A 14,726-nucleotide genomic window follows, 5' to 3' on the forward strand; every position below is an offset into this window, starting at 1 on the left:
GTTACAAAAGTTAACGGTGTCTAATTATTGTAAAATATAAATCAAAAGCAAAGTTTTTGTTATGTTCTATATGAAATAAAGAATGATGGATACCATCTACCTCTGTGAATTCCAAAAAGGTTGATATTTTCAGCCACGTCTCGTCTGTGACAAATGGGTACACATACCCTGATGTCCCGTCTCTTCAAACACACACACACACACCTGTCAGGTTATATGGCAGAGATGGATGGTGATAGATGGTGTCTGTTTGTCAGGTCTTCTCTCTAGTGCTGGTCTAATGAGGCGACTCACTGTCCTGACTGACACAACCAGTTCAGCAGGGTCAAAGACAAGTTCATGAATTACTAACCCATATCCATAAATAACCACAAGGTATCGGGGCAGACCCTCAGAGAGGGACTGAGGTATTTGCTCAATATCAAGTTTTCCATTAGAGAACAAAGTTTCCATTCTGTTTGATATGACCTTTTCAGGACCAGGTGGGTCAATTAAGAGAACATTCAGATTCACACTTAGTCTATCTTCATTATATCATGTTCCGAAACAAGAAAAGTACATTTGGGACATGAGCACTTAGTCTCGAGACTATCAGCTGTACCCATGTATGAATAATTCATTTCACGGCATGAGAGCAACATGTCACTTTAGGCACCACAAAAAAGAGTATCACTCCTCCATCTTCATCTTTTAACAAACAACATGCCAACATGCCACCACTCCTAATGACACACCAGAAAAAACATAGCCATAATGAAAGACCCATCATTATTATTTTTACAACTTCTGGATATAACGTTAGTGTTGCAGAATCATAGGCGTGTCTTGTAACACAACAGCATTGGTGTCTTGTGTGACTGGTACCATCATGCGCTCTGTCTGTCCCTTTTACATGGACATCGTTCAAAAATGTGACTAGCTCCACTGCTGGCTTAATGGAGGATCAATGATGATGCCCCATACCGTGTTTGTACCTTTTATGCTGAGCAGCAAGGTGGAATAATGGTGCAAAGTTCCCACCTTCATGAGGCTGTGTAGAAGGGGCTAATGACTAGGAAAAACAGCTTTCTCCCTTCAAAAGGTAATTACAAAACCTATCTTATGTTGAAGACAGTGTTTTTATATTCTGCAAAAAAAACCCTACAAGCAAAAAATTATCTCCACAAGCACTTTCCTGAGAGCAGAGGTGTGTTATTGTATTTCCATTTTTTAAATATTCTGCCCAAGTAATCTAATAAACTCAACAGTTAATAAACCACCTCTCACCTACCTGACTTCATTTGACTTGCTAATTAAACTTTTCTGTTATCAGGGGTCTAATTAAACACGCTCAAAGTTGAAAGTAAGCAGAACACTTTTCTGTGTGTTGAGGATATGTAAATGCAGTTTGGTTGGGTTGCATAGTGTCTGCCTTCGTGTTCGTGTGTGTGTGTGTGTGGGCGCTTGTGTTTCTTGCACCTGATTCGGTCTGATTCGCGGTGCTGCCTGGGTGTTGCAGATAAGGCTAAGTGGCAGCATCATCATACACTGCACTGCACCGCTCAATAATTACATTACTGTGACAATATACTGGGTCAAAGTCAGAAACAAATGCAACACACATACAAAAGCACTTACTATTCTGTTCTGTAACACACAAGGAAATTCACACACATTGCTGACATCACTGTCCTCAAATGTCATCAAAACGCACAAACCTATGGGAAATGCAAAAATCTTCCAAAATGACACAATGACTCAGGGTCACAACTCTTTATTATTGTAATAATGATGTGGGCAGTCGTACTTAGCACAAGAAACAGCCTTTGGAAGAGGAAGTCATAGATTTAAATGTGGTAAATTATGTCGGGTGGAAGTGGAGAAATAAGAATGATTTGCTTTCCTTCGAGAACTAATGTCAAGTTGTTGCCCTGGAGGAAAAAATCATTGAGACCCCAGCAGGAGTATTGTGTTGATTGATCAATGGCTGCTTCGAATGAATATTCAGCTGTTAGATAACCTGGACAACTCGAGCAACAGCTGCTCAGTGCTGAACAGCAGAGAACTGAGGCTGTGAAGGACGGCCACGCTGTGAATTTATAAGGCCATACGTTTCTGGAATATATTGAACATACTCAGTTGTTCTTGCCTGGGTAAGAATTAAAGTTCATTTTGCAACATTACAGTCAATGAATTAGGCACTGACTGACATTGAGTGCACAGCCTTTAAACAATCCCATCACGCTTCCAGTGACTGCTCGACCCAACCTCTCCTGATGAGGTTATCCAGAACAGATTTAAACAGCTTTCACTACTTGAGTGCTAGCAGGTTTAAGGATGACCATGGGGTCAAGGCCAGCTATCAAGGGTCCCATATCTTCCTCTGTTTATGGTCTGGTAAGCGCTTACTGGCTTCCACAAACAAGATATCAAATACCAATTGTGGCTCTTTGCTTGGTGACTCATAATGTGGTGTTGTAGGCGAGAACTGAGAGCGTTGGCTGGTTAAATGTGATAAAAAAAACTAAAAAACAACAATGTAAAGAATGTAAACTGCAAATAAAAAATATCTTAGCAGCCATGATAAAATGTGTTTAAATGGTGAGGTTTAGCTATACCAGCTCTGACCAGTAGGGGAGGATGTTGTTCCACTCTTTATATGATGTTCACATCATACTAGAGGTAAAAAACACACATTTCCTGACTTGGCCAAACTGTGCTTTCCCCCAGTCCTTTTCCCTTGTCCCCCAAACTTTCACTGCACCACGTCTGACACTTAGCCTGAGGTCACATTTGCCTTTCAACATATTCTTTCCTCTCGATCCCCCCTATCGGCCCCCAAATCCCTGTATCATGAGGTCAGGACTGTTAATGTGGCACCCTGGGGCTGCCACTGGAAGTCACTGCAAAGTCATAACTCTGAGTCAGCTCAGTGTAGAGACCATTACAAAGACTCTGTGACAGTAGCACACAGGCCCCATTTATATTTTGTTCTTGCTAGTGATAAAAAAGAGACTATACCATCTTTAACTATGCTGAATGGAACAGCCTCATTTTTGCTTACCTTTCATTGTGTAGTTACAGCACAATTTCTGTAAAAGGGTCAAATAAAGTAGAGCTCATGTAGAGCATACCGATGCACACACATGCATGAACAAGTGCATACGAACTCATTAATGATAATGAAGGTGAAAAAAATTGAATTCCAGTCCAATCACGTTGATTCTCTTTCAGCCATGGTACCTGTCACACGGTGGTACACTTCATGTATAAGTCAGAATGCTAACACACTCCCAAAGGGGGGGAAATTCTTGTGCACGTGTCATGATAACATCATTCTTGCATTGTTAATGAGACAGGAGAGATAAAATACCTCACTGCTACATGGGCGTGCATAATATTCAAGCCAATAAGGCAACACGAAACAAGACGGAAGTGGTATAGCACACTTCTTGCAGTGGAAAGCTAATATGTCTCCACCCTTATTTTGTTCTCTGTTTTCCCAACATGCATCAGAAAGGAACTGTTTCCTAGGAACAACTGTTAACACCTACATTTTGTTGAGGAAAGCAGTGCACAAACATATTAAGGAAGGAAACAGCAGCAAACCACTATGCAAGCAGACAGACTGGGTTGAGGGAGAGGTCACTCTTGTAAATCTATTTAACATCACAGCATCCAGGATGGCTGCAACCATGTATATTCTGTTGTATTCAGCAGAAAAAGCTCTGTGCTTTAGTGAATAAACCACAGCAGCATGGGATGTAGCCTTTAAAAGCAGGAAAAGACAACACTTATTCCATATCATGATATTACCATATTCAAAATCGAAGATAATATCTGTAAAATATCATGATATGGATATAATATTGATTTATTGCCCAGCCCTAGGTTAAACAGAGCAGGAACCAGCAAGCGTACTGTATATCAGTGATAAATAAATCAGCAAGACGTGCCATCTTTCTCCAAGTGTGGGACAAGCAAGCAGAAACCGCAGGTATTCAATCAGCAGCACAACTAGTAGTCACACAGACAGTAAGTGACAAGTTATTCTCTGTTACACCCTTTCTTCCAGTGTACGTTTGTGTCTTTAGAAAAGTGGAAAAAGAGGTCAGTGAGCAGGAGACAGGTGTTGGCAGGCGAGCAGCTTGGATTTTTGTGAATAACCCCCGCTACGGCACACATGTATTTTGGCAATCTCAGATGTTCCTTCCGAAAGGAGATGGAGACGGAGACGGGGGGGGGGGGGGGAGCAGATGAAACAGGAACAGAAAGACAGGAAGTAGATAGAGAGATAGAGAGACAGAGAGAGAGAGAGAGAGAGAGAGAGAGAGAGAGAGAGAGAGAGAGAGAGAGAGAGAGAGAGAGAGAGAGAGAGAGAGAGAGAGAGAGAGAGAGAGAGAAAGAGAGAGAAAGAGAGAGAGGAGGAGGAGCGGTGGAGGAGTGTGGGAAACAAGAGGCAAAAGATGAATAAAGAGCAGGGAGGCGTGCTGGGTGGGTAGCCAGGAAATAACAGGAAATGGAGCAGAACATGAAATATGCTCAGAAGTAGTTAGATATTTGGATAAATCACAGCGACGCATCTCAGAGTAGAACAAACTAACTTTACACAGAGTTGACCCTGATCAGCTGGAAAGACTTAAGCGATGGAGGGATGGAGGGAGGAGTGGACAGTTTGGACGAAGGGCAGTTATGATCTATTCTTGTCTTGACCCCCCCCCCCCCCCCCTTATCGTGGCCGCTCTCTGTTGAAACCAGATCTCTGGACCACCCTTCTGAGAGGGGGGGGGGGGGGCCGGTCATGCTGTGTGTTTTAGTAACCTGAGTCACTGTGGATGAACTCGAATATGAAGATTTGACCCAGGGATGCTGGTCTGTGTTTTCTGTCCAACACAAAAGAACACAGGGTACTTATTTGCAACATGTGCACACACCGAACACAGAGCACAAATAGATCCTCAGATCAGAGCTGTTGGATGAATTATGAGAGTTTAGGGGTACGCCTTCATATTAAAAAAAAGAAAAGCAGGGCTGATGATGAGTAATGCATCAACTCTTTCTGAGACTGTAGAAGCGCAGATGCCTCAGATAAAGATGCTCATCACTATCAGGGTCCACACTTTCTCAATCAATTACAGTCAAAGAATTGCCACTGGCAGTAAAACACACATATTGTATTTTTCTTAGTGAAAATATATATCCCCCCTCTTCTTGAATCAGCCGACACAGACAGTTATCATAATTTACGTCTTTAATAATGCATTCTTCTGTGCGTGATCAGAGTTTTTTTACACGATTCCATCAGTCAGTTTCACTCCTCACGCTGTTATCGAATAAAATAAACTGAACTTAGATTGAATTTCCTGTCAGCCCATTTGTAAAAGCAATCATCTGGAGTGTCTGTAAAAAAAAAAAAAGCACAATTACCCATAAAAAGAAGACACCCTATAAAAGAGTGACCCTGAAAATCATCTTGCTCGCTTACTCCGCACTTGTTGACGCAAGTGGATGCTGATATTGGTCTTCTTAATCTTAGCCCTCTCCATCCCTTCTCCGATTCTCCCCTACTCTGCATCCGTCCACTTCATCCCTCCCATACCCCACACACACACACACACACACACACACACGCACATACACACACACACACAGGCACACACTCACACACTCACACACACACACAGTCCAGCTCAGAATAGACTAATCTCATGTGTGACCGTACAGTGACTCTTATATCCATAGGACATTTCTGCTTTGCCTTGCACTTTCTTACAAATCTTAATATCAACCAAACCATTCTTTTTCATTACCCCTCAGGCTTTATCATTACTAGTGTGCATGTGCAGAACCGACTCTCTGTCATGTCTACACACACAAAACCAAAATGTACTATACAATAGAGAATAAATGAAATGATAAGAGGAAATAAAAGAGTGACCATCAGAGAGAGGTTGGGAACATTGAAAATAGCAGCCTTGTCATTTAAGCTTTTCCAATGGCCCCCTCTTTTGGCAAGAAGTGGGAGCTGAAGCACTCCCAGTATGCACCCCTTCTGCTGACATGCAGGTCATACTGGATATATCATTTGATATCCTGACACGTTTTGTAATTAGCATTAATACACAGCAGTTGCTTTGCTATGTCAGACATCATTGTGTGATTAGTTATGACTGATGCCGTCTTGGGTTACCTGAAAGCCGGTGTTGCTTGGTGCTCACTCGGTTGGTGTTTTGGACCGTGCAGCAGAGGTGGATCATGGCAAACATGGTGAGGATCATGACCACGCTCTGGAGCAGCAAGGTGAGTTCGAACTGCTTCCCTATCCTGAAAAGACACGGCCAAAAATTACCAATCACATAGAACTTTTAGGACATGGATAAAAAGTATAGATGACAAATGAATATTGTGTTAGCAGTTTAAGTAATAAACAAAGTGTGTTAACATCACAGTCGCTACACAAGAATAACTATTCCATTATAAGGGTTTCATTACAGGAAAGACCTTATAAATAATACAATGTTCCATCCAGATGCTATAAAGAAATGATTACACTTCCTCTCCCTTCCCTCCAACTGGAACAATGACCTGTGTTCCCTGATGTGTAAAACCATTTTAAAAGCGACCAGCATATGGCTCTGATTATATCATCTCATTTTGATCCGTGCTTGTACTCCTATTCCATTAACTTCTGACACCTTGTAAATTGCCTGTGCCTTCAAAAGGGCATAAAAAGAAGAAAGTAAGAGGGTAGATTGTATTTTTTTAACACTCTCCCCTCTCCTGCATCCTCACCAGAAGAAGATGCGCAGGATGTTGGCGATGAGCAGCACCAGACAGACTCGGGTGGAGAAACCCTCGGTGTTGTTGCTCCTCTGGATCTCCTGGTACTGGGGTATGTAGGGAAGGGCTCCTCCAAAAACCATGAGACAGGAGGCCAGCCAGGACAGCAGCGTCCATGAGCCCTCCATATCCTCCTCCTGCAGACCCACATCTGCATCCATCACGTTGAGAGAAGATCAGGGGTTTCCAGGTGGTGTGGAGGTTTGCACCTGAGCAGCAGAAAGATGATGGGATTTATCTGAATTGCTCTGCGGCAACTGGAGGTCACCACCACAGTCTGAGATTAACATTCCCAGAGTACCACGGAGCAGTAAAACTAATGTGATTATATTTAAATGAAGTATTTAACTCATGTATGAGCCAGTTTGTCTTTTGCCTGATTTAAATTACTGGCTCTCCTGACTGCACAATACTCTCTTTGACCACAACAAAATCTAATTAAAGCGTAATGGCTGCAGAAAACTAACTTGTGCAAACTTTTTTTTATATATTTTGAGGAAATAAAACATATATCATACATTATACCAGTCTGTTTAGGTAGTAGAAATGACTCTTGAGTTCATTCTAGGTGTTAATAAATGTCCAACCTATACAATTTTTATATTCTTACCAGTCTATAATGTGCAGAGCAGCATGAACATGCATATTTCAGTCATTGACTATGTGTTAGTCTGCCTGCTCTGCACATAAGGAATGTGGAACTACTATGTAAGTGCAGACTTGTCTCTGTAGCCACAGTGCATATTTTTCAGTTAACCAGTGTTAATCTTTTCCCCTTTAACTCCTTTTTTATTAAAGACATTAAAGACACCAACCTCGTAGAAATCAATCAAAAGACAGAATTTTGCTAACTGATTGATAAATATATAAAACAGACGTATCGTAATTATTATTTTATTAATTTAGTAAAATGCCATGATTTCTGTGTATGGGTCAGTGATGTTTTTTGTTTCCGTGTGGTTTAGTCACATTTTAAGGGGTTAAAATGTGAAAATAAACATGTGAATAACACACTTTCTTTTTTTGTGGACCCAGCATCACATTTCTGCTTTTAATCCATTATAAGAGAATATATTAGATGATTATAGTAAAAATGTCTAAGTGGTGTAACCATAAAAATTTTGTATCAAATAATTCAACTTACTTAAAAACAGTAAATTGTCAATAAAACAGCATATCAACTAGTTTGGCATGATCTTACATTATAACTTTTATATTAAATAAAGCTAATGGAATATAATTGTTCTAAATATTACATTTAATCTGGAGAATCATGGAGATCAGGAAACATTTAATTTAAAACAAGTAAAGTAATTGTATGTATAAGTCCACTTAAATACACTGTAGGTGGATAAAATATTAAATATTTATCATTCTTTTGTGGTTACACCATTTGACATTTTCAGGAGCATTCAGTCTGAATTTTGTTTAAAACAAATGGTGCAAATGTCATTTCAAATGATATAAAACCAACAAAAACACAAAATGTATATTCTAACTAAACTGATGCTGCTTTTAAAACTATTTTTTAAGATATTTTGGAATTGCTCATCTTGCCAAACCATAGTCATCACTGAGCCATATATTTTTGATTGACTGTTATGCACCAAAACACAAAGGCAAATTCCTTATATGTGTAAACCTACTTGGTAATAAACCTGACCCTGTTTCTGAAAGCTTTTTTTAACAAGCACATGGAATAAATATGTGAAAAACACTTCCTAGTTGTAACCCAAATGCACACAGGAGCTATATATGCATAAACATGCTCAGACATGAGTTATGCAGACTGCTGGCAGACGTGGTGACACCTGAATAATCACTGAATTATTGACCAATGCCACTGATATTATACACACATACTGCACAGCTCTGCCTCTGTGTCTGCAGCCATCAATGGAGCACACAGACAGAGCACACCTGTCTGAGTTGCAATGATTAGTAAAATAATTGATTAGTCGATCAATGGAAAATTAATCAGCATGTAATTTGATTTTTAAGGAGAAATGCCAAACATTTGCTGCTTCCAGTGTCTCAAATGTGATGATTTTGTAGCTTTTGCTTTGGCTCCTGTGACAGTAAAGATATTTAAAGACAACTTAGGGATTTGTTTTTCACGATTTTCTGACATTTTATAGACAAAACAACAAATTAATTCATCTAAAAGTTTTCAGCAGATTAAATAATAATGACATTAAATGTTGGTTGCAGGCCTGCTTTATTTCAGCCAAACAAAGGCAGGGAGTAAACAGACAAAAAGATATTTTCTAGTTATTTTTAAGAGGTGGATTGATTAGTAATATTATAGTAGCTATATACACACACAAGTAAGTTATAGCTGTGTGTTTCATGTAACAGTCACATAGATGGACTGGGATTACAGAGTGAAGATAACAAGTCATAATTCAAGTGTGTGCTTCCTCCTACTGCAACTGACTTTCCTCTCAATCATAACCTCAGTGAACACATATGACCACCAGGCTGTCCTGTCTGCTTTATGACTAGCTCAGGTATTTAAGCACACTCTAATCTCTAAAATCATTTTAATGCCTAGTGTTAGCATGCATTCTTCTTAGGAAATAATATAAGTTACCATAGGGACAAGTTTAACCACTTACATACTGTTTGGGTCAACTCTGACCTGCTTTGACATTTGACAGCTGTAAATACACCTAAATGTTTTTTATTCTGAAATGTGATGACTTTTCCAAATGTGGTCCAAAATGCACAAAAATATAACTATTTTAAAATGTTATACTTTTGTATAGGTGCTACACATTTTTATCCATTTAGGCTGTTCTGCGTCAAATTTGAGCCATATCTACTGACATGTCTTTTTTTAATGAAGAGTTCATAGTTTTAACAAGATAATAGTTAATAGTTTTTCTTTTTATGATGTAGCAGTGAAGACTGATGGCTCTAATGGTTATACAATAAACCCCACACTTCCATAAAGTTCTGCTCATTTTCACTTTACATTAAATACATTTACATCATTATTGCTTTGTTATATTTTCATGTCTTAGGTAAAATAGGACATGATATTGTGTGATAGGAGCTGTTTTTTCTCCATAAATGAATGATGTAAAAGCTAAAAACTACACTCTCTCTGCTCTCTGAAACATGAATCAAGGTTTAATCACACATTTATTGATCAGTCAGATCAACTATTGATGCTTTCTAAACGGATTGTGGTTCAATATTTGGTATAGACATTTTTTATGAGAGGATTCTGGGTCACTGACCCGCAACAAAAAGGGTGAGGAATATGAACAGTATGTGAGAGTTAATATTTCACTCCCTCTAACAAGCAACCTAGAGAGCAAATAAAGTCACAGGGTGTGATTCTTGTGTGAGAGTATGATTCATGGTGTATCTGCATTATAATCATAGTGTCAAATCTCAACCAGACAGTCATGCATATCTTCTAAACTGCTTTGTTCACATATTTTTTTAGCAGCCAGTGTCAGCTGACAAGTCATACATTATAGCTTAGAGTCAACACGGGTCAAAACACTAAAAGGTACTTTAGTAATGACAGCATCAGGAACCTTGGCAACAGGTTCTCTGGGGGTAACATTTTATTACTGTCAAGGTGCGACTGCTGGTAGTGCTTCAGTGCTGAAGTAAGTGCTCTGTACTTGATGTTCTGAGCTGAAACGTCAGTGAAAGTCACAGAGGGAGAGTCATCCAGAACAGGGACACGAACAGGATCTGACTATCCATTAGACATCTGTTATTTCACACAACTCAGCTGTGAGGGCATGAGGACGCACAACCATACTCCAGCCAAGACCGTAGCCTACTGCTGGGAGGACAGGGCATGGCAGGTGGAGGCTGGTGGAGGGCAAAGCCAACTCCGAAGTTATTTATTAGTATAGTAGTAAGTATACACACTCTGTAAACAGATTTTATTTTGTTTTAATTTTTTAATAGTCTGATATTGATGCCGATATTATGGAGTAAAACAATTCCGATATGGATATATCAGCTGATACCTATAGAAAATACACATGAAAACACATTTTTTACAATGATCCATCAAATGTGGTTATCACTTGTGACAAAGATATGTGATGAAGACATATTTTACAGTTTAGGAATAAACCTTATTGTATTAAGTGGCATCAGTAAACAAAAAGAGTAAACTTCACTGCTAGAGATTTTAATCATTATCGATAACTGATAAACAAAAAAACCCCAGCCAAAAACATGTATGTATTAAACTTGAGTTAAGAAAAAGAATCAAATATAAATAAACTGTTGCCTTTATAACTGTGAAAGGCCAATATCAGACGATAATATCAGCAGACTGATATATCTGTTGGGCTTTAGTTAACTGTACTTATCCTGTCAACACACACACACATTGTTTATTCACACTCACACATTTATATCTACATTGGTATTTATACTTCTATTTATATTCTGCTTTGTTGCACACACACACACACACACACACACACACACACACAGTTTTAATCATGTCAACATGTCAGCACATGGTCGGTCCGCCCCCCGCCCCCGCCCCCCTTGCACACAATGTTTGGTACTGCCCCTCTCTTTCTTACACTGTTTGTGTTTATATTCAATGTTTACACTGTTTCTGTTGACCACATTTAATTCCTTGTGTTGGAGAATAAATGAGTCGGGTATGTCTTCCTGCCATTTCTGTAGAGATCATTAATAATACAAAGTGAATGTATTATTTTTAGTTTTTTCCTAAAGTTAAACATTACTGAGGAATTTAACAATCCTCCTGTAGCCATTTTTTGTGCTTCTGTTTGGAATAAACCATCACACACGTAGCCACCAGTACAAGCATGAGAACACCTCTAGTACAGTCTGTTATGTAAGCAAAACATAGCTTAATGGGGTTGGGCCAACGACATTCCCCAACTTACACACATCAATTTTGGGTTACTACAGTCCCACACACACACACACAGCACACCAAGACACAGCTATTACAGAAGACATACTTTGTTATTAATATGAGACCAAGTTTAACGTGGGTAACGTGGGTAATGTCGTATTCACAACTTTGAGTTTAATAAAAAAAGAAAAAAACAAAAGCAAATATCATGAGTTTACGTTTAAAACCCCGCAAAGCACGCACAAATATTCTGTTAGCAACTTTATCCCTCACACAGGGATATTATTTAAAACAAGAAAGAAAAAAGTATGGACAACCTCCAGCTTTTCTTACCTTCATTTACTTTCCTTCACCTTATCAAAAACACACACACCCGCACACTCACACGACTTGCTGCCGCTTCCCAAACACACACGGAGCTCTCTGTGGCAGCTCCAACTTTTTCAAATCCCAACTCGTTCCCGAGAGAGGAAGAGACACGTGCACGCGCAGGCAGGCACGCACAGGCAGGCAAGCAGGCACGCACGCAGTCCACACACACACTAGTCTTTTCTGACTTACCACAGTCGTTAATTAAACATGTAGCTCGCCAAAGAAGTAGCCCAGCTCTGCGGAATAAACGCTATGAATTACTAGTGTGTAGGGTTAAACTAAACTACTAACTACTGTACATCTCGAGCCCCCTCCTTAAAAACTCAATATCCCACATTTCTTTGCACCGCGAACACTCGCGAGGCTTTCGGTAAACAGCTGACTGTGTAGTGGGTGGTGCGAGCTGAGGGACTGCTATCTTTTCTACACTTCCAAAGCAGATAGCGAAATACTCGGTAAACTGCCGGGCTTCACTTCAATACTGTTCAGGCTTTGATAATCATTCACGGCGCAGCATGGCTGAGACGGACCCCAAGTCGGTGCAGGACCTTACCAATGTGGTGAGTCGTGATGGCGACGGCGAGCTAGCTATTAGCCACATTAGCTCAGCTAGCAGTGTGCATTAACAGGGCTGCTAACGAAGGCGAGCGAGTTAGCAAGCTAATGTTAATGTTTCCCCCCGAGTGTATCGCTTCTGTCATGTTTAATATTTATTCGGCTGTGTAATAAATTGTGTTCAGTCTGTTTAATAAAGTTGAGGTTAGCTTCGTTAGCTTATGTAATGGTCAGTTGGTTATCAAATGACATCATAAAATCCCAATAGGAGCGTATAGCATTACATAAACAACAGAGTGCAGGGCAATGATGTGTGAGCAGATCTGCTCGCACTGATAGTTAACTGTTCATTCTTTCCATCATATTGAATAACGATTCAATGAATAATACACTTTCTATTTATATTTCTATGTAATGTTATGGCAGATAGGTGAGGTAATGTTTCTGACTTGTTACCATGGAGATAAGCATTAGAAGAGGCGTTAAACTTTCAAACTTTTAACAATTGCCTGTGATAGTTTATTTAGTCGTCTAAATGATTTGCATTGACTTTTTATTCATATATATACATAGTTTCGTTACACTGTGCGTTTATAGAAAAAACGTAGAATAAAGTTTAGGAATGATATTTAAATGTACTTTTGTAAATGCTTTATTTATCCAGACTAGTCTCTTAAGATCATGGTACTATTTCACTGTAGTCAGTTCAGGTTTTTCACCTCTAATGAAAATTCACATCAGTTATCTCTAGTCACACAGAGAGACACACAGAGTGTGTGTGTGTATATATATATATATATATATATATATATATATATATATATATATATATATATATATATATATATACACACACACATACACTGTGTGTGTTAAGAGGAAATGATAAACTATAAAACTATAAATATGGTTACATGGGTACCACTTAAGAACCCACTGATAACCCGCCTATTAAGTCACGTTTTGTGATGGTAGGCAGAAGATGCACAAACACACAACAGCATGTACTTATGGTGCTTACTGTATATTGTTCTGCAGGATATTCTGGTCACAGTGAATTAAATAATCATCTCCCATGGTTACAGAGCTTTTACATTGTTGTCAAGGAAACAGATACTTCTCTTATCATAGACCTGCTGCTTTTTTAAAATCATTCAAAGACCAAAGGCATGGTGCATAAGAGTTGAAGTGCTGTTTTTTTTTCTGCAGTGGCATAAGTATTGTTAATGAAGGGCAATCCATAGTTTTACAGTGTTATCACCTAAATTCTCTTGTTTTACTTATAATACCTCTGCTGTTTGTTCCACAGGTCCAGACACTGCTGCAACAGATGCAGGACAAGTTCCAGACCATGTCAGACCAGATCATCGGGAGGAATATCCTAACAAACATTTGAAATGACAGGAATCGGGTGTTTATTGATTGAAATGCATTAAAATTCAGAAGTTTTAATATATTATATAATATAGATCTCCTGCAATAACAGATTCATGTTTCAGTGGGGATTTCTCCAGCACTGACTGACTTAACCAGACATAGTTTATGTATGTACCTTAACTGCTTATTCCACTCGATGAAATGAGCACGCGTATTGATGACCTGGAGAAGAACATTGCTGACCTGATGACCCAGGCTGGTGTTGAAGAGATCGAGGCAGCACCGGAAAAGGCTAAAGAGGGTCAGGGCTCATCATGAAGGTGAGACCAACGCAGCAAATCCATCATCTCTGTAGCATAAGCGATTCTATTCACGCTCTGCATTTTCTACTGAGGTCTAAGGTCACGTCTATATTCCCAACCTTGTGAATATATGGTTGTCTTTTACATAATTTAGCAGGTGTATAAGTAAGAAAATGCATTATTACACGTGTATATGCACTCACCTCAAATCTTGACCAGCTTACTTCAATGTGGACCCTTTTTTTGTCTGTCTCACAGGTTCTTATGAAGCGAGGCCTGAAGTCGGATCCTATATTCAGGAGCAGGAGACTTCAGTTCTGAAAATGACTTATTGATTTGGTGTGTCGTTGTGTGATATGCTTTTTTATATATTGAATATTGTGATAAACGGTTACAGTTATGTGATGACTTGAAAAGTGGAACGT

At 39.2% G+C, this 14,726-nt stretch overlaps 2 protein-coding genes across 2 annotated transcripts in view; one reads left to right on the plus strand and one right to left on the minus strand.

Moving 5' to 3' along the window:
- si:dkey-246g23.2 (solute carrier family 66 member 2) overlaps nt 1-7,011 on the minus strand; it is a 54,757-nt gene extending 47,746 nt beyond the window's left edge. Inside the window, exons 1-2 of the mRNA XM_053320067.1 lie at nt 6,772-7,011; nt 6,170-6,303 (exon numbers count right to left, since the gene is read on the minus strand). Of these exons, the coding sequence (XP_053176042.1) occupies nt 6,170-6,303; nt 6,772-6,980 (343 nt within the window). The 5' untranslated portion in view covers nt 6,981-7,011. The remainder of the gene's footprint in view (nt 1-6,169; nt 6,304-6,771) is intronic.
- Nucleotides 7,012-12,452: 5,441 nt separating this feature from the next.
- Nucleotides 12,453-14,633, plus strand: hsbp1b (heat shock factor binding protein 1b). Its single transcript, XM_053319185.1, has 4 exons — nt 12,453-12,627; nt 13,932-13,998; nt 14,193-14,319; nt 14,560-14,633. Exons 1-3 carry the CDS (start codon nt 12,583-12,585, stop codon nt 14,315-14,317), a joined length of 237 nt encoding a protein of 78 aa, XP_053175160.1. The 5' UTR covers nt 12,453-12,582; the 3' UTR covers nt 14,318-14,319; nt 14,560-14,633.
- Nucleotides 14,634-14,726: the final 93 nt, after the last annotated feature.

This window comes from Scomber japonicus, chromosome 5 (assembly GCF_027409825.1).
Source record: "Scomber japonicus isolate fScoJap1 chromosome 5, fScoJap1.pri, whole genome shotgun sequence".
Classification (NCBI taxonomy): domain Eukaryota; kingdom Metazoa; phylum Chordata; class Actinopteri; order Scombriformes; family Scombridae; genus Scomber; species Scomber japonicus.

What these genes read in the sequence shown, in the direction of transcription:
- hsbp1b (XM_053319185.1), top strand. Translation starts at nt 12,583, where the DNA reads ATGGCTGAGACGGACCCCAAGTCGGTGCAGGACCTTACCAATGTG. An exon ending in TGCAGGACCTTACCAATGTG is followed by an intron (nt 12,628 to 13,931) that starts GTGAGTCGTGAT and finishes TTTGTTCCACAG; the next exon opens with GTCCAGACACTGCTGCAACA. An exon ending in AGACCAGATCATCGGGAGGA is followed by an intron (nt 13,999 to 14,192) that starts ATATCCTAACAA and finishes TGCTTATTCCAC; the next exon opens with TCGATGAAATGAGCACGCGT.